At 45.8% G+C, this 20,985-nt stretch overlaps 1 protein-coding gene across 2 annotated transcripts in view; it reads left to right on the top strand.

Annotated features, from left to right (window-relative positions):
* Positions 1 to 20,709, top strand: part of LOC124796262 — a 197,457-nt gene extending 176,748 nt beyond the window's left edge. For both annotated transcript variants that reach the window (XM_047260371.1, XM_047260372.1), the window contains 2 exons: positions 4,371 to 5,986; positions 16,569 to 20,709. In XM_047260371.1, coding sequence (XP_047116327.1) covers positions 4,371 to 5,986; positions 16,569 to 18,719 — 3,767 coding nt within the window. In that variant the 3' untranslated portion in view covers positions 18,720 to 20,709. The remainder of the gene's footprint in view (positions 1 to 4,370; positions 5,987 to 16,568) is intronic.
* Positions 20,710 to 20,985: the final 276 nt, after the last annotated feature.

Genomic DNA, 20,985 nt, shown 5'->3' on the forward strand with positions numbered 1-20,985 from the left:
GTCAGTATTTGATGTGGTTTACGAAATATATCCAGCGGTAACGTTAGGTGACTCACCCTGTATATGCTGATAACAGCTGGATAATAATTAGGCATCGCTTAAGAATGAGACATCGCCTCAAACCGGTAGCGGCACATAAAATTAAAAAATGCATTTTAATGTTTTATTGTTGTAAGGGTCCACAGCCTCAGTGTCTTTGAGAATGAAAATATGCAACAAGTAGGCTGTATAGTTTTTATTATCTGTGCGATTGGCCATTTTTAACCATGGGTCATTCTCAAGAACATATCTTAAGTTTCCAGTTTCATTTCACATTGGAACACATCGCTGGTACATGTGGACGATGTTGCATCGTATTACATTGTGTACGTGGCACAGAAACAATGCAATAGTGTAGATGATTACGTAATAATGTTAACTCTTGTACGGTTTTTGTGCCACATACACACAGAAATGTGATGTAATATTACGTAAGCATAAACACTTGTATTGTTTTGGTGCCACGCACAAAAAGAAATACGTTTTACAGGAGACAGGAAAAATCATGTAAACACCTCTACTTACTTGAGAATGGTTGGAGCCCCATTTACCCGTAATAAAGCTGCGATTCTTCTTGGAATACTGGCATATAATGATTGTATAGTCTCCAGTGGAATTTTCTGCCATTCTTCGGTCAGAAATTGCTCCGGAGTCTGCGCTCCAATACCGTAGACAGGGGTTCTATAATGTCCAGGGACTGCTAGCCAGGAAAGGCACTGCAGTTCAGTTGCATGCTGTGTGAATGGGTGCATTATCGCCCTGAAATATGACATCATTGTTGGAGAACAGCACTTGAATCATGGGGTGCACTTGATCACCTAAGATGTTCACATAAGCGTTGGCTGTAACATGACCTTTGAACCTAATGATGGCACCAGCAGAATATCATGGTACCGCTGCCCACACCATCACACTTCCACCTCCATGCTTAACCTTTGGAATCAAGCAATCAGGATTGTGGGCTTCTATTGGCGTTCTCCGGACGTAAACCCGGCCCGATGTTGGAAATAACGAAAACGTTCACTCGTCGGACCATACGATGTGTTGCCACCGATCAGCCGTCCAGGATTCATGCTCCTGACACCATGTTTTACGCTTCTTTGCGTTAGCTGTCGTCACTAATTGTTTCTGTATAGCAGCTTGTCCATGAATATTGGCATTATGGAGATTTCGGCGGACGGCGTCGATAGATACGGAGTCTCGAAGATGGCTATTAAGCTCTGCAGTCACTTTAGCCACCGTGGTTTTGTGCTGTTTTGACACAATTCGTGTTAGCGTACGACGATCTCTGTCATTTAGTTTTGATTTGCGCCCACTATTACGTCGACACGACGATGTACTTCCATGTTTTGTGTAGGCTGTCATGACTGTTGAAACAATTGCTCTTGAAACATTCAATAAGTTGGCTGTCTTTGTTCCTGATGCTCCAGCTAATCGGGCCACCACAAGCTGCCTTCTTTGGAACTCTATTAGTTCTTTCATTGCACCACGTCCTCTGCCACTGAGTACAAATACGAAATGTGCGCAATTCGTAAACAACCTGCACTGATGCCTAGTCCGTACTGAACACACACAGTCCGGCGCGACACGTGCCTTACCTGCGTTAACATTATTTTGCAGTTTTGTATATCCGTCCACGTGTACCAGCGATGTATTACAATGTGAAATGAACTGGAATCTGAAGATACACACATCAAAAAAAGTTTTGAATCACCCCGGTTCCGAGAGTTCCGGAACGTGTACAGAAAATTGGAATAGAGATCAATATAAACATCATTTCCACCCTTTTCATTGCTCATGAAAAACAAACATTGCATGTTGTACCACCATACAGCGAGACCTGCAGAGGTGGTGGTCCAGATTGCTGTACACACCGGTACCTCCAATACCCAGTAGCATGTCCTCTTGCATTGATGCATGCCTGTATTCGTCGTGGCATACTATCCACAAGTTTATCAAGGCACCGTTGGCCCATATTGTCCCACTCTACAACGGCGATTGTGCGTAGATCCCTCAGAGTGGTTGGTGGGTCATGTCGTCCATAAACAGCCCTTCTCAGTCTATCCCAGGCATGTTCGATAGGGTTCATGTCTGGAGAACATGAGGCCACTCTAGTCGAGCGATGTCGTTATCCTGAAAGAAGTCATTCACATCCAGTGCACGAAGGGGACGTGATTTGTCGACCATGAAGACGAATGCTTCGCCAATATGCTGCCGATATGGTTGCACTATCGGTGGGAGGATGGCATTCACGTATCGTACAGCCGTTACGGCGCCTTCCATGACCACCAGCGGCGTACGCCGGCCTCACATAACGCCACCCCAAAACAGCAGGGAACCTCCACCTTGCTGCACTCGTTGGACAGTGTGTCTAAGGCGTTCAGCCTGACCGGGTTGCCTCCAACAACTTCTCCGACGATTGTCTGGTTGAAGTCATATGCGACACTTATTGGTGAAGAGAACGTGATGCTAACCCTGAGCGGTCCATTCTGCATGTTGTTGGACCCATCTGTACAGCGCTGCATGGTGCCGTGGACCTCGGCATGGAGAACGGGAGGGAAGTTGCGCATCATGCAGCCTATTGCGCAGAGTTTAAGTCGTAACTCGACGTCCTGTGGCTGCACGAAAAATATTATTCAACATGGTGGCTTTGCTGTCGGCGTTCCTCCGAGCCATAATCCGTAGGTAGCGGTCATCCACTGCAGTAGTAGCCCTTGACAGCCTGAGCGAGGCATGTCATCGACAGTTTGTGTCTCTCTGTATCTCCTCCCTGTCCGCACAATATCGCTTTGGTTCACTCCGAGACACCTGGACACTTCCCTTGTTGAGAGCCCTTCCTGGCACAAAGTAGCAATGAGGACGCGATCGAACCGAGGTATTGACCGTCTAGGCATAGTTGAACTAAGGACAACACGAGCCATGTACTTCCTTTCTGGTGGAATGACCGGAACTGATCGGCTGTCGGACCGTCTCCGTGTAATGGGCGCTGCTCTTTCATGGTTGTTTACGTCTTTGGGCGGGTCTGGCTCAAATGGCTCTGAGCACTATGGAACTAAATTTCGGAGGTCGTCAGTCCCCTAGCACTTTGAACTACTTAAACCTAACTAAGCTAAGGACACCACACACATCCATGCCCGAGGCAGGATTCGAACCTATGACCGTAGCGGTCCCGCGGTTCCAGGCTGAAGCGCCTACAACTGCTCGCCACACCGGCCGGCTTGGCGGGCTTTGTGACATCTTTGCACAGTCAAAGGGACTATGTCTGTGATACAATATCCACAGTCAACGTCTGTCTCCAGGTGTTCTTGGAGCCGGGGTGATGCAAAAGTTTTTTGATATGTGTATGTGCTTGAAAATGACCCACAATTGAAACGTACCAATTGCACAGATAATAAAGAGAATGCTGTCTATTTGGGCCATGTTTTCTTCTCATAAAAAAAGACAACTTTGGTGAATCTCAGCATGTACTGGGTGATCAAAAAGTCAGTATAAATATGAAAACTTAATAAACCACGGAATAATGTAGATAGAGAGATAAAAATTGACACACATGCTTGGAATGACATGGGGTTTTATCAGAACAAAAAAAAGTTCACAAAATTTCCGACAGATGTCGCTAACTGCTACCGTGACGGGTGAGAGGTATGGCGATATGTTACAGAATCGCATCACCCCCAGCCTGGCTGATAAACACCTGCTGGAACGTACGATGTTTATGCAGGATGGCACTCCACCCCATATTGCTAGACGCGTGAAAGATCTCTTGCGCGCGCCGTTTGGTGATGATCGTGTGCTCAGCCGCCACTTTCGTCATGCTTGGCCTTCCAGGTCCCCAGACCTCAGTCCGTGCGATTATTGGCTTTGGGGTTACCTGAAGTCACAAGTGTATCGTGATCGACCGACATCTCTAGGGATGCTGAAAGACAACAATGCCTCACCATAACTCCGGACATGCTTTACAGTGCTGTTCACAACATTATTCCTCGACTACAGCTGTTGTTGAGGAATGACGGTGGACATATTGAGCATTTCCTGTAAAGAACGTCATCTTTGCTTTGTCCTACTTTGTTATGCTAATTATTGCTATTCTGATCAGATGAAGCGCCATCTGTCGGACATTTTTTGAACTTTTCTATTTTTTTTTTTTGGTTCTAATAAAACCCCAGGTCATTCCAATCATGTGTGTCAATTTGTACCTCTCTATCTACATTATTCGGTGATTTATTCAGTTTTCAAATTTATACTGACTTTTCATCACCCGGTGCTATATACAGCATGCGTTCAGGTTCGCCCGACTGAGTTTTGGCTAACGAAGCGTTTCCTGCAAACAGAGCAACTGGCGGAGCTGCGCAAGACGAGCCTGGCGGCTATCCTCTGCGACAACTCGGACAACCTGACGCGCTCGCAGCCGTGGGTGATGCGCGCCGCAGCCGGCGACAACGTGCGCCGCAACTGCAGCGAGCTGGCGCGCCCCGACTGGTCTCTGTGGAAGGCGGGGCCGAGCGGCGCCTTCGCGCGGCCCGGCATCGCGCGCGTCTCGCTGTTCGAGGGCGCCAGCGCCGTGCGCGCCGCCGCGCCCAGGACCAAGACGAAGATCCCGCACGTCGCCCTCGGCGGCACCGTCACCGGAGGCTCCATCACCGCCGCGGGCAGCACCGTCTGGAGCGGCGCGCTGCCGCTGCGGCTCCCCCTGCCGCTCTTCGACACCCTGGCCGCCACCGGCCCAGTCCCGGCCGGGTCGCCCTTCTTCGCCGGCCGCGGCATCTACTGGGACGGCCACTTCACAGCCGACGCGTCCTCAGCCAAGGCCCGCCTCCAGGGCACCTACACCGCGCCCAAATACCACGACGGCCCGCCGCTCAACTTCTCCGTAGAATGGTCCAGCGGCACTTTCTCTTTCGACGTCATGCTCGCGTGGAATTCGACCAAGAACGGAACTATCGACATGTCCGGCTCTTACTGGTCGCCGCTGAGGCTGGAGACGACAAAGCCCAAGTTCGTGCTGACTACGGCGAAACCGGAGGAGGTGCAGAAGTACGCCGAGCAGCTGCTGGTGGCCGGCGGTCTGGGACCCGGAGTACCCAGAGCCCCCTTGCTCATTCACGGTATATTCTCGCCGGACAAGACGTTTTTCACTTGGGACGGCAATGCGACGCTCATCCTACCTCTACCGCCCCCGCCGCCACTTCCGGCTCTGAACGTCTTGGCGGCCGTGGCCAAGCCGAAGGAGAAGCGCGTCATGGTACCGGTTTCAGTTCTCTCTGGTAGCGTGACCACGAGCAGCGGCGTGACGTGGTGGAGTGGAGAACTGCCCGCCGCACTTCCCGCCCATCCCTTCGACACGGTAGCGTTGGCTGCGGGTGCGAGCTTGACTCCCGGAGTGCCCGTCTTCAGCAGTGGTATCCAGTGGAGTGGCTCCCTGGTCAGCGACGGTGCGGGCGGCGCGTCGCTTAAGGGCAGCTTCTCCTTCCCGACCTTCACTCACGGTGCTCCCGCCAACTTCTCCATCAGCTGGTGGAGCGGCAAATTCGCGTTGCAGATGCGTTACTTGGGGAACACCACGTTAGACACCTATCTGCACGACGGACAGCAGTGTTCGTCACCACTCTTCTACGTCGCCAGCCCACAACCCGTTCTCGGCACCCCAGTTGACCTCGACGACACGGAGTCCCTTGCCAGCGTGCACGAGATGTCTTCTCTCCTGATCGCCGCCGAGGAGTCTCTCGCACCTGCGCTTCGAGTTCCGATCATCCTCATGGGCACCTACTCGCCCGACCGCACCACCTTCTGGTGGTCTGGCGCAGCCACCTTCAGTGTGCATGTGCCACCCGCGCCGCCTATGCCACCCATGCCACCAGTTGCTGCTTCCCAACTGACCATGCAACTGATGAAGAAGACATCACCCTCTTCCAACTCCAACAAAGCACCTGTGGCTCAACAAAATATGGTAAGACAATTTCTCACTCCGTTGCTATACGTTTTGTTTGACTACAGAACAACGGAACTCGGAAGGGAAAATCATGCCAGCAGGTCTGAAAATAAGGGTATCCATTAGCTCTGCAAACTTGCTTCTGCCATTTTTAAATAGACGGCAACAGTGGCATGTGACGATGCAGGTGGTAGGTCATAAGTCTCATAAAGTAAGCTTAGACATTTCTAAACTTAATATTAGTCGATTAGTCAAATGGTTCAAATGGCTCTGAGCACTATGGGACGTCAGTCCCCTAGAACTTAGAACTACTTAAACCTAACTAACCTAAGGACATCACACACATCCACGCCCAAGGCAGGATTCGAACCTGCGACCGTAGCGGTCACGCGGTTCCAAACTGACGCGCTTAGAACCGCACGGCCACACCGGCCGGCGTCGATTTGTCATTGCATCATAAAATTATTCTCGATTGAGTAGGCCTATGTTAATTTAAGAACACAATTCTCGTCATTTGCTGGAAGTTTTACTTTTCCTCTTTAACGTGTAGAAATCTGCAGCTGAGGCTCTTAAAATGCTGGCTAAGACCTATAGTATGGCACCTATTAATGAACGAACGTTCAGAGAATGGTTTCAACGCTTCGAGAATGGGTATTCTGATGTGGTAGGGCGGCATGGTGGTGGTCAAAAAAGGTTTTTAAACCTACCGAAGCCAACAGGATCAATCACAGGAGCTGTCATCGAAAGCAACTGATGCGTTTGAGACTTACACTGAAAGACAAACGCCCACGATACAGCAATAGAATGAAAATGTGATTTTTCAGTATGACACTGCTAGACCCCATGTCTCAAAACCCGTCAAAACATTTTTGGTAGCGTTGAAATGGGAAGTTCTACCCCATCCGCCGTATTCGCCAGACATTGCTCCCTCTGATTACCACCTTTTTTGATCAATGGGCTGACCAGCACTTCCGGCCACACGAACACGTGCAAAATTGGATCAGTTCGTGGATCTCCTCAAAAGAGATCCAGTTCTTTCGCTGCGGGATTCGTATGTTTCCCGAAAGATGGGAGAAAGTAGAGGCCAGCGATGGTCAATACTTTGAAAAGTATTTTTTTTGTAAGTTCTTCATAATAATGCTTCGAACTTCGAGAAAAAAGGCCGGAAGCAAAGTTCTAGATATAATATGAAGTATTCGCCTCGAAAAAAGCTTCCGTCATTGAAACGCTCTGATTTTGTCTCCGCATTCACTCTTCGATGCGACACATTTTTTCCGAACTATGGGTGGCTGAGTGAAGAGCTTGATTGTAGAATTCTATATTGTGACTTTTCAGTAAATGTTTCACCTCGGAAAACATCTCACAGTCAGTGTGGAAATGACTACCACGCAATGGTTTCCTCATATGAGTAAACAGGTAAAAGTCATTCAGAGAATATGGTTCTGGGGCGGAAAGGGGGGAGGGTGGAGGAGTGGAGGAAGAGGATGGGTGAATCCAATTTTGGTAGTACAAATAAGCAGCATGTATGAGTGTTTGGCCTTTGTCATCTTCAAGACGTCGTGCAAAATATCAAAAACTTGCCCGTGACTGATTTTTCCACTGATTCCTGACTCCTGTCTTCGAGCATTAGGGCCGCAATTTCTCTTACGACTGCTTTGTAGAGAGATGGTATACCAATTCGTTCTTTGTCATGCACATATTCGTTCTTTGTCAAGCATATCCGTCACCATCACATTGTTACCAAACTCTTCGACAAGCTCAACGTGGATTGTTGCACCCTTGTTCCCCTCCGAATGCAGAAAACGAATTACCTCACGGTATTACACATTATCAACAGGCTGCGTTATTTTGTTTTGGGCCCTCTAGAGGCGATCTGCAGTATATTGGCCCTCGGATTTCAATATGTACTAATACGGAAGACATGTACCTCAAAAAAGTAAAAAACAGGTAATTACGCAAATTTATTTTTTCGAGGTTTTAATTGAATTTTACCCCTCACACTGTAAGAGTAATTTGTATCGAGCTTAAACGGTGTTGACAACTTTGAGATAAGGAATTATTGGTTTTAGTGTATGTATAGTTTGTTTTGTTGGTATAAATATCACAAATCTTACAGTCACAACTTGTTACTCGTATTTATGTTTATGTGACGTCTGTTCTTTCGGACAGGAGGCGATAAGGCGAGGACGGCCAATGACCTTTTCATTGCAGATGCACACCAGGCTCGAACTATTACGAGAATCTGCGAAATGCCTCGAGTAATGAGAATAATGGTCAAGGGCCTCTACGTTAGTAGTGTGTGGATGAGATGTGATTTCGTTTTGACGGGAGGCGTGCTAGCCCGTGTAGTTTCGATGACCACTGTGTCTGGACGGCGCAGTGGACAGTGCCTGTGCCTAGTCAGCAGGAGATCCAGGTTCGAATCCCAATCAGGCACAAATTTTCAACTTTCCCCATTGAATTAAATCAATGCCTTCTTGCAAAAAAATTATCCAAATGGCTCTGAGCACTATGGGACCTAACTTCTCAGGTCATAAGTCCCCTAGAACTTAGAACTACATAAACCTAACTAACCTAAGGACATCACACACATCCATGCCCGAGGCAGGATTCGAACCTGCGACCGCAGTAGTCACGCGGTTCCAGACTGTAGCGCCTAGAACCGCTCGGCCACTCTGGCCGGCCCCCTCTTGCAGCCATTGTCTGTAATTCCTTCCTGTCTTAACTTATTATTTACTTTATTGAAAACTATTTCGAGAATTTTAATGTCTGTTAGTCGTATTGACAATATTTTTTAATGCAAGTAAAAACTTAGGTTATGCATCTTGCTGTCATTAAAAATTATGCAACGAATGCCGTTTCTTACAAGAAAGCAGTACTCCACTGATAATTTGTTTAGTCTCCCAAAATCGCAGGACTGATTACAATAATTTATGGAGACGAAGGGACATTGATATTGCAATATTTTTTATATTGTCTTTTATATTTTTCCAAAAATATATCGGAAACTACACAGGATATCCGAAATGTTTCGACTCGAAATCATATAGCCTATACAGGTCATAATCTGAGTACCCTGGGATCACGAACTGGTGGTCGGAAATAAATTTCTTGTTACTGACATGGGTGACTTGCTCCTGTTAACAACAGCAGTAACAGCAGCTGCTCAAATTAAGAAATGCTGATTTCAATGCATGCTCTGACAGAGCTGACTTCGTGATCAAACTCATTTAGCCCTTTCGCTTGCACGTTTTTATTATTCGGGAGTCAACTATGGTTCAACCATTAAATTCCACAGCTTCCGTTGTTTGCCGTAGTGATTAATACTCCATCTTTGACAACCAATCGCGCTGTGTAAACAGTAGTTAACTCCTTTGTGGACATATCACGGATAACTGTGTACTGTTTATGAAAGTAGCGCTACCATAGTCGATATGGCAGGTAGCAGATCGTTATATAACATAAACCGTTTAAAAACACGTTCCCCACTTACCCTGCTCATTCAGTACTTTGTACTACTTGAAATACTAATTTACAGCCATCGGTTCTTTATCTCAAAATATTCAATTTACGATACTATACCTTGTGTAACAGTTACGGTCTAAATGTTTGAGATACCCTTTCTTTGTTACCTCCGACTCCATAATAGCTGCAAGCAAAATTGCGGAACTGCCAATTAATCCTCGTAAGAATAATTTGCATCTGCTTTCCTGATCTAGACCACTTTCATATTCCAGAGGCGCTCGACTAGCAGCAGCCAATTCGAAATTTCGTGGCAGGACAAATTTTTGTCACAAGTATTTGACAAGAAACGGCTGGAGAGTTGATAGCAGAAGGTATCTTATTACCAGTCGTGCACCATCACCAGATGTAATTCCAAGACCTTTTGAAGAGTTCGCTGGAAGTGACAACAAGTGACACTGTTGATGTGCTACGTCAGTCAGCTGGAGATGTTGATCTCAACTGCACAAGCAACCCTCTCGGTCATCGACACTACACACCCCACCATCTGACTGTTCGTAAATGGAAAGTCAACGGCACAATCTCTCCGCTAGGAACTACACTATGTGATCAAATGTATCCGGACACCCACAAAAAAGTGCATTGTGCTGCCAGGTATCAATATTAGCGACTTCAGTAGTCATTAGACATTTTGAGAGAGCAGAATGGGGGCTCCGCAGAACTCACAGACTTCGAACGTTGTCAGGTGACTGGGTGTCACTTGTGTCATACGTCTGTACGCGAGATTTCCACACTCCTAAACATCCCTAGGTCCAATGTTTCCGACGTGATAGCGAAGTGGAAACGTGAAAGGACACATATAGCACAAAATCGTACATGCCGACCTCGTCTGTTGACTGACAGACACCGCCGACAATTGAAGAGGGTCGTAATGTGTAATAGGAGACATCTATCCAGACCTTTCTTCTTTTCTTTCTTTTGCTTGTGCCGTTTGTCCCACCGATGCGCAAGGTCGGCATGGTTAATCGGATGTGGCAATGTTAGTTGACAGGGTGGCCAGATGCCCTTCCTGCCGCCACCCCGTACCCCCCGGGAAGGAATTAGTGGACCCCAATTGCCTGCAACTAGTGTAATCCATGGAATAGTGCGAAAGTGTTCAGATGTCTGCGAGCCGTGTAACTGAGGCGGGACGTGGGGACCAGCCCGGTATTCACCTACGGGGATGTGGAAAACCACCTAAAAACCACATCCAGGCTGGCCGGCACGTCGGCCCTCGTCGTTAATCCGCCGGGCGGATTCGATCCGGGTCCGGCGCGCCTACCCGAGTCCAGGAAGCAGCGCGTTAGCGCACTCGGCTAACCTGGCGGGTAGACTTCTGTCCAGACCATCACACACGAATTCCAAACTGCATCAGGATCCATTGCAACCACTATGACAGTTAGGCGGGAGGTGAGAAAACTTTGATTTCATGGTCGAGCGGCTTCTAATAAGCCACGGGAAGGCCTCATACACGGCTACCCGATTCAGCTATATTTGATGAGATATTTTGGCTCAACAGCCGCTCCCCCCGTTTTTGAGAAAACTGCCCATGAAGTTCATGGCGTGCATTCGACTCAGAATTGACGGGATCAATAGATAATTGACAAATGGTTCAAATGTCTCTGAGCACTATGAGACTTAACTTCTGAGGTCATCAGTCTCCTAGAACTTAGAACTAATTAAACCCAACTAACCTAAGGACATCACACACATCCATACCCGAGGCAGGATTCGAACCTGCGACCGTAGCGGTCGCGCGTTTCCAGTCTGTAGCGCCTAGAACCGCTCGGCCACTCCGGCCGGCAGATAATTGAAAACTGAGCTATTTTCATAAACAGGTATGAGCCCCGAAAACGTATATTTTCCTAGAAATCGAGGACAGACGCTTTTGTGACTGCTGCTGATATGTCCGAAAGGTGTGCGATGCTAAACGAAAGCACCGCTGCTTTGCGACCAAGGCATCCTGCTGTAACTGAGAACCTGTGTTTAATTCCTACTCGCATTCTGCAGTTTCTTTTTTTTTTCATTTGCATTTTTCCTCATCAAAACTCATAGGAATAGGAAGGTTAACAAGGTAAGTATATCAGTAAGGAATAATAGCAAAATAGGCAAATCAATTTGTCAACTGACTTAGATCAGTAAAAAATCAAAATTTAAGCCCCGTTGTGTCAACAGAATACCTAGTAAGCTTAATCTAGTATTCGACGGACGTTGTCGCATAAGGGAGAAGAACTAACCCTTGCCGCAGTTGGCAATATACATACAATAACGCATTCGTGCACGGCACAATATTCCATCACCGCGTCTGGCCTGTTGTCGCCTACATTTTTCCCGCGCTCATAAGAAACTAATGATTAACTAAGTCCGCTTTGTGTAGAAGAGGTCAATCGTTTAACCGACTCGTTAAGAAATGTTTACTCATTTGCTCCATATCGGGGAAATAGAAAAATTCAATTTATAAAATTTATCATGAGTACAATTTGTTAACTTTGGTTGCTGATAACAAGATTTGTCTGATACTGTATTCTTGAGATGGAGAAACTAACACCGTCGTGTATGATAGCTTGTTTGTAGATAAAGAACGTCAATGAAATTGCACGGTAGAAGTAATACCACCAAACTGCACATCTGTGTGGCAGCCATGTGATGTTTATTTTTATCGCCAAGTCAAAAACTTTTTTTCGAAGCTTCAAAATTACAGTCTACTTCGGAACCCCAGCTGAAAATGCACAAACCAGCGGTCGCAGTAACAATTAACACCATAATTCATGTCATCTTTCAGCATTGATTTTTCTGAACAATGTCATCTTCTGCCTGATATGCGCCAAAATTAGTTCCCGAAAAATAAATTTTTGTAAATGTAAATAAAGTTTGTTTTCCCCCGAATCTTGAGAAGGAACGACATAGTTGTGCGAATGTTGTATTCGCTAGACGTTTTCTGTGCCGAGTTTATATTTGCCTCGAATGTTTGTACGACAAACACCATCCATCTAGTTGTTGGAAGGAAATTGAGAACATGTAACAGGGTGAGTATAAGTGGCAGTAAATCGGCCAGGATTAAATTTTTAATTCTTTACAAATCCAAGAGATTTATTTGCTAACCATGTTATAATTTCATATTGATTTACTTACCTTGTTAATCCTCCTATTCCTACTTATGTAGAAACGTAAAAAAATACAAATTAAAGAAAACCTGAGAATGCAATTGCGAATCGAAAACAGGTTCTCTGATTTGCAGCTAAATGCCCTGGTCACTACGCCAGCGGGGCTTCCGTTTAACACCACATAAGTTGTGGGTACAAAACAGGCAATCATAAAGTTTCTTTCCTCGAATTCTAGCAAAATATCCATTTGTGGATGTTGGTGAATAATGCTCAGATTTCCGAATCGTTTGAGCATCATAGACTTTTCGAGTATTTTTCGCAAAACCGGGGAGTTATTGAGCCAAAATATCTTAGGGTCCTTCAGTTCAGGTTGTATACAGACGATCTGCTAAACATGAGCCGAATCGGTTGGTCGTGTCTGAGGCCTTTACCTTTTTAGATGGGTTGGAAGGGCTTAGGGAAAGTGCAGTGCGTCTGTGAAGGAAATCGCGTACAGGAAGCCAGCTCCAGAAATCCTAGACTATTGTTTCGGTATTTGGAATTCTTATAAAGTAAGCATGACAAAAGAGAACGAACGAATTTAGAGACCCGCAGCTTGCATCGCAATAGGTCGATGTAGCCCATGCGAAAGTCTATGACAAATGCTTGGGGAACTTGATCTGTAATCTTTGGAAGAGCGACCATGTTGCTCTGTATTTCATGCTGGGTAAATTCAGAGTATCTCAGGAGAAATGGAAAATATTATATGTGTTCTTAGTGTAGATTAATTCGAATAAAATCTTTCATGCAACATTAGTCCAACTTTTTTTGTTGCAGAGATACAGCTGTAACAATATGACTCAAAGAAATACCTACATAGGGTGTTAAACAGAGTTACATGACTAAGTTCAAAGTTGATTTTCATAAATTCCACCTCCGACTGCAAAGCACTTTCGAATTCTATGGAGGACAGACACCTCGTTAGCTCTTCTGAGCTTATCCGGCATTCTTTTATGATGGCAGCACTATTCATTACCCAGACGATCAAGTGGTTTCTTCTGTTCATTTTTTCATTGTAGACTTCGTCTTTCAACCATTTCCCACATGCAAAAATCTAAATTGGAAAGATACGTAGATCTTGGTGGCCAAGAAATGTGACGTAACCATTTCTGCAGATCCATCTTCCGGGGAATGTTATATTAAGATGGTATGTCATGTGACGGCTAGAACGTTTAGCAGCCTCGTCATGGTGGTAAAATATAGCCATCGTTGTAGATCGAGGACTCCTTGAAATAAAGTTAGAAGCTTGCTTTCAAGAAAGTGTAGATAACGGGGTCCTGGAGTCAGTGCACTAAAACCACAAGTACAGTCAATTGATGTTTTGTCGTAGTTGAAGGATTCAGTTATGCAAAGTTAAGCACAATTTTACAACTTGAACTTCAAAACAAAAATGTCAGTCGATGAAGAAACCCAGATCAAGAGGGGTACCAACACGCGAAATAAAGACCTATCCCTGTAACCAGCTGTATGTCGTTAGTAAAAATTGGACTTCGATATTTGGAATGTTTTATTCGAATTAGTCTACAGCACTGTCTCATGAAATGCTCTGCATAGAGGCCCTGTATTCGAAGAAGACTGTGCCATCAACTTATATATCGAGTACCAATGATAAGAAAAAGAGAAAATATGAGTCGTAGATAATAAAACACGAATGGGTAAGGAACGAAAATTGATAGTATCGGTACTAATCAGAATATATCTTGAATTTTAGGAAAACATTACCTGCATTTTCTAAGCTACATTTTATCTCCGTGTCTCGTCTCCAGCCTTCACAGAGCCACATTCCATGTTACTTAAATTGCTTACTCTTTGTATTAAAGAGCCAATGGTCCGTCTATTTGCATTTGTAAACGAGACCAGCTCTCGTGTGACAGTCATAAAATGCGTCCTTTTGGTATTGATATTCAGACCTTGACCTTTGTTGTGATCTCCTACTGTGATGGAAAGTACTTGATCATTTAAGTTATCACCAATCGATTCTGTATCGTCAGCATAGCGAACGTTGTTGATGATGACTCGATTAATTTTCATGGCTTCTTCTACATCACTAATTGCTTCTTGAAAAATACTCTCTGAGTAAAAATTGAATAGCAGAGGTTACAAAACGCATTCTAGTCGGACTCTTCCACAGATATTAACCAAGTATGTGTCACCATTATGAAACTGTGCTGTCTCTATACAGCGGACGTCTTTATGATATAGACTACTGGCCATTAAAATTGCTACACCAAGAAGAAATGCAGATGACAAACGGGTATTCATTGGACAGATATATTATACTAGAGCTGACATGTGATTACGTTTTCACGCAATTTGGGTGCATAGATCCTGAGAAATCAGTGCCCAGAACAACCACCTCTGGCCGTAATAACGGCCTTGATACGCCTGGGCATTGAGTCAAACAGAGCTTGGATGGCGTGTACAGGTACAGCTGCCCATGCAGCTTCAACACGATACCACAGGTCATCAAGAGTAGTGACTGGCGTATTGTGACGAGCCAGTTGCTCGGCCACCATTGACCAGACGTTTTCAGTTGGTGAGAGATCTGGAGAATGTGCTGGCCAGGGCAGCAGTCGAACATTTTCTGTATCCAGAAAGGCCCGTACAGGACCTGCAACATGCGGTCGTGCATTATCCTGCTGAAATGTAGGGTTTCGCAGGGAACGAATGAAGGGTAGAGCCACGTGTCGTAACACATCTGAAATGTAACGTCCACTGTTCAAAGTGCCTTCAATGCGGACAAGGGGTGACAGAGACGTGTAACCAATGGCACTCCATACCATCACGCCGGGTGATACGCCAGTATGACGATAACGAATACACGCTTCCGATGTGCGTTCACCGCGGTGTCGACAAACACGCATGCGACCATCATGATGCTGTAAACAGAACCTGGATTCATCCGAAAAAAATGACGTTTTGCCATTCGTGCGCCCAGGTTCGTCGTTGAGTACACCGTCGCAGGAGATCCTGTCTGTGATGCAGCGTCAAGGGTACCGCAGCCATGGTCTCCGAGCTGACAGTCCATGCTGCTGCCAACATCGTCGAACTGTTCGTGCAGACGGTTGTTATCTTGCAAACGTCCCCATCTGTTGACTCAGGGATCGAGACGTGGCTGCACGATCCGTTACAGCCATGCGGATAAGACGCCTGTCATCTCGACTGCTAGTGATACGAGGCCGTTGGGATCCAGCACGGCGTTCCGTATTACCCTCCTGAAAATACTGATTCCATATTCTGCTAACAGTCATTCAATCTCGACCAACGCGAGCAGCAATGTCGCGCTACGATAATCCGCGATCGCGATAGACTACAATCTGACTTTTATCAAAGTCGGAAGCGTTATGGTACGCATTTCTCCTCCTTACACGAGGCATCACAATAGCTTTTCACCAGGCAACGCCGGTCAACTGCTGTTTGTGTAGGATAAATCGTTTGGAAACTTTCCTCATGTCAGCACGTTGTAGGTGTCGTCATCGGCGCCAACCTCGTGTGAATACTCTGAAAAGCTAATCATTTGCATATCACAGCATCTTCTTCCTGTCGGTTAAATTTCGCGTCTGTAGCACGTCATCTTCGTGGTGTAGCAATTTTAATGGCCAGTAGTGTATATTAGAATTTCCATAGGTTTATGATGTTGTACTCTTCAAAAGATTATTCATATCATCACGCAAATGGAGTGGGAAAGCAAATCGATAATATTGGAACGGTGTTCCCCCCCTCCCTCCCACCAATACACTGTACACTGGTTTTCGGAGTGTTTTGTACATGTTCTAGTCTTAGGGGGAGAAAATACAAAGTTACTACAAACACTAGCCACTTGGTTGTAGAACTATGGTACATTTCACAAATACAAGAATCCTTCAAGCAGAAGTCTCCCTACGTTTGGTGACCCGACTATTGCGGGCCTGTAGCCTTGTGTGCAGTACGGTAATTGCTTTCCTCTTTTCCGGCAGGTGACGGCCGCTACAGGAGGCCTGGCTCGCCCTGGCGCCCTAGGGCTGGCGGTGACGTCAGGCTGGGTGGCGACCTCCAAGGCGACGCTGTGGACGGGCACCCTACCAGCCGCTATCCCACTACCTGCGTTCGATGCGCGCCCGGTCGTCACCGCGCCGACAGACCCCTTGGGAACGCCGCCCGTTTACGGCAGTGGCGTCGTCTGGCACGGCAGTGCCACAGTGCTGTCGCCTCTGGAGGTCTCCTTCTTGGGCTCCTTCTCTGCACCATCCTACACTCACGGACCTCCACTCAACTTCTCCATCAGCTGGACCCAAGGGCAGTTCTCCCTACGTTGTAAGCTCTTGTGGAACGCTACGATAGATGGCCTGGTCGACCCCAACCTCGTCTACTCTTCCCCAATATACTTCCAGCAGATCAAGGTTCCTCCAGTGAAAGAAAAGAAAGCGAAGGACAAAAAGGTCGACGGCGGTGACGACAAGCCAGCAATGACGGTCAGTGACGACGTGATGCTGCAACTGGCCACCGCTGTCGATGCCGTAGGTGACTCTGGCTTGCGTGTACCTGTCATCTTGCAAGGCAACTTATCTCCTGACAAGACGACCTTCTACTGGAATGGCAACGCTATCGTGATGTTCAAGAAGAAGGCCCCAATGATGGGTGAAAGCAGCAACGTGGCTCCTCGGGCGCCAGCTTCGCTCTTTCCAGTGAGTGGCTTCGGACCTTTCTCGTGGACGGCCCGACTCGGTGGCATGGTCACTTCTGGATACGTACGTGGAGCCAGCGACAGTGGCGGCGGGCGCGTCACCATGTGGGACGGTAGCCTGCCGGCGGCCATTCCCAGCCATCCGTTCGATTCCTTCCAGTATCCGACGGCTGCACTTACGGAGACGGCTTTCACTCCGATGGTATTCGGCCACGGCGTGACTTGGCAAGGTTCCATGACGTCTGACCCAGTAGCGGGCACAGCAATGCTACAGGGCACCTTCTCAGTTCCCAGGTATGTCCACGGTGTCGGACCGTTCAACTTCTCCATCGATTGGTGGCGCGGCGACTTCCAGTTTAACGTACAGCTGCTCTGGAACGTGTCGATAGATGGTGTGGTGACTCCTGATCGTACTTTCACGTCGCCCATCTTCTTTAGCGGAGCTACCGTCCTCGACAATGGCAAATCGTTGCTGTCTGGAATCCAGATGACAGCCAGGGATGCCGCCATCGAGCTCGCTGAGGAGTCTGCCATTGCAGCTGGAGCTGTTCGTGCACCAGTCATCCTTCAGGGAACTTATTCGCCGGACAAAACTATGTTCCTCTGGTCTGGCAAAGTGGTTGCCTCAATACCAAGGATACCAACCACTCCACCGATGCAATTCCTATTTGAAGGCGCTGCTGCTGAGGATGGAAAGGATGCTAAAGATGCTAAAGGAGGAAAAGGTGGTAAAGGAGGAAAAACAGACAAAAAAGATGATGCAGGAGGCAAGAAGGATGGCAAAGGCGGAAAGCCCGCTGGTGGCAAATCTGGTGGCGGTGGAGGTGGCGCCGTTGGCCTAACAGGCATCACAGGCTACATCAACGCCAACTTCACGCTAGACCCCGAAGATCTTTATTACAATGATACAGCAACAAACACGACAAAGATGCGCCCGACATACCTGAATGTGTGGTCTGGACAGGTGCCGGTAACACTGCCAGTGCCATTCTTCAACAGTAGTCTGGTCGATCCACAGCCCACTGATCCCACAACAGCAGCTGCACTGTCCATCACGTGGTCAGCTTCAATGGCTCCTGGTGGTGCTGCAGGAGCTATCAAGTTGAAGGGCACATACAAACTTCCAGTATCAGTGATGGCCACTGTGGACCCCGATATCGACGTGGAGTGGTCGAGCGGTGAGTTCTCGCTGTCTGGCACACCCCTGTGGAAGGCACCCCCGCCTACCATGGTGCAACCAGGCGTCAACTTCACATCACCAGTCTTCTACCGCAGCGTCACGCCCACGAAGAGCACGATGAAGGGGTTGTTCGAAGGCGACCCTGCAGACCCCACAGCGGCTACTAAGGTGCCCATTATCCTGCAGGGCACGTTCACGCCAGATAACAGCGGCTTCGTCTGGTCCGGGAACGCGCTCGTCATTTTCCCATATGCTGCAGCCTGAGCGAGCCACTCTGGAAGGAACGTCAGTGTCACACTATCTGACAGCACTTTTCTTGTCTAACTATTACCAAAGCATTCCTCTACGCAGCTCTTCAGTCCAATGTCTTGGCCTTCCACACATCTATTCCCTTCCTTACTATCGGTGCTGTTTTTTTCCCCTTTGGAGCCGTCCATATACCCTTTTTCAGTATTACTATAACACAGCTTATTCTCCAATCAGTTCTACATCCCTCACACATTACAGTACATAGTATTTAATTCTGAGAATCAATTTTATTACACGCGACGTTATACTTTTCAGTCAAGATTGAAACATTTACTTTTATATTTTTAAGCACTTATGTGGAAATGAAACAGCATTTCGTGGCTTTGAGCTAATGGTGACACGATTTCAGCAGATGATATGGTGTTATTTGGCGTAATTTTCCGTACTGCAGTTACTTTCCCTGTACACTTTAATAGCCATATTAAAACAGATACAGTGAAGGTGGAAGCACAAGTGTTCAACGAAATGTGTACTTAAGTAGGTAGCTCCACTAAAGAGAAGTATCATTATATTTCTGTGTGAGCGTCTACACAGCGAAGGTGACGAAGTTTACGTGAAAGTGTTGTGTCAAAGGTTGTATAACAAAGCTATTTGGTTTAGTTATCCGTGGCTCCAAACAAAACTCTAAGTCAAAGAAGTCTGATTTCGTATTGTACAGCTTTCTGAACTGGTGTATCATACCGCTATCGATTATTACCTTCAAGTAACACTCAAGTTGAAGAATGACTGAAACATATGTGAGGTTTGTAGAACATATGTTCTCTAAAGGAAACAGAATATAATAATGTTCATACTGACGTTCTTACCGCTCTAATTCAAGACTTTTCAAACTTATTTCAGAATGGCACGCACATTTAACGTCGACTGCTATAGATCAATTGTGCCATTGGTAAGGGAATCTCAGTGATTAGCTGTAGAAAACAACATTTGCTTAGTCGTCTGTCACCAGGTCACTCGTTCTGAGGGACAAGATAACAGTAAATTCTTCAGGTGAGAGTTGAGCGCCATCTCTTCTTTCGCTGCGTTCTCTTTCACGATGGGTAATTTTAGTTTTAGTCTGTTAAAAAAAACGCTATAGATTTAGCGAAAACAAGAATAGATAGTTGTACGTAAGTGACGAAATGACTGTAAACAATGTAATTTAATTACATATCTTACTTCATAAGTGATTACTTGAAACAGTTCTCAAATTCGGTTATTGTAAACAAAATATAATGCAATACACAAGCGTTACTTCTGCTTCCTCCATCACTTTCACGAGAAACATCGAAGCATTTCAAATTGCTGAGAGAGACAATCCAATGCCATATCTGTTTATTAGTCAGAGTTTTCTCGAGATTGCTCAGTATTGCAGGCATTTCGTCTTTGATGTTACAAAGTGTAAACTGTGATGCAATTTATCGATAGTTTTTTTAACTCCTGTAAAAAAATTTTATACGTAGAACCTTTCTGCGAATTTCAGATTAATAACTGGCACGAGACATTTTCCTTTCAGTTTCCACTGACGTTTTATGTAATTACTAGCTTTATTTTCGTTACGAATTTGTTATTAATTATTTGTATATCTTGTGATCCTTAGAATCATAATTACTCATTAGTGTAATCATATGGATATTTAAGTTTTTTATGTAAATTATACACAACTAAGGGTATTAACACTAACAGACGATGGAAGAAAATATTTGTGGTGTTCATTTTGTATTTTATGTTGCGTTGTTGTATTTGAATCTATAATTTTGTGCTTAAGCCATTAGTTAGTTTCGTATTTTTTAAAAAGACATTTTTTCTTGAATAATAATCGAATTTGTTTTCAAAATTATTTAGTTATTTAAAGTAAGCTATCCTGATTTTGTCAGTTGTGTTGCTGTTTTTAGAATACTATGTGCTGATGTATCTGAACTCCGTCAAGAAGACACATTTTTCAATAAAAATACGAACATGTGTACATTCTTTTCTTGTGATCTAACCAACTGATGAAGCTGGAGCCTGCTCATCCTTCACATCGCTAGTTTTCCCAAACTCGTCACGCTGTACAATACCGCAAGGATACTCCACCAAGTCGTCGCCAAAGTATTTGTGTAGTTATCGACATCTGAAGAGAACGAACTGGTCAAGTTATTGGTTGTGTGAACTATTCAGGGCTATGCTAACGTAATCTGGCAAAACCTTTTTCTTTTTTTTACTAAATCTTTTCTTCAGCTGAAATGCAAGAATTAAAATA

Source organism: Schistocerca piceifrons, chromosome 4 (assembly GCF_021461385.2).
Source record: "Schistocerca piceifrons isolate TAMUIC-IGC-003096 chromosome 4, iqSchPice1.1, whole genome shotgun sequence".
NCBI lineage: Eukaryota > Metazoa > Arthropoda > Insecta > Orthoptera > Acrididae > Schistocerca > Schistocerca piceifrons.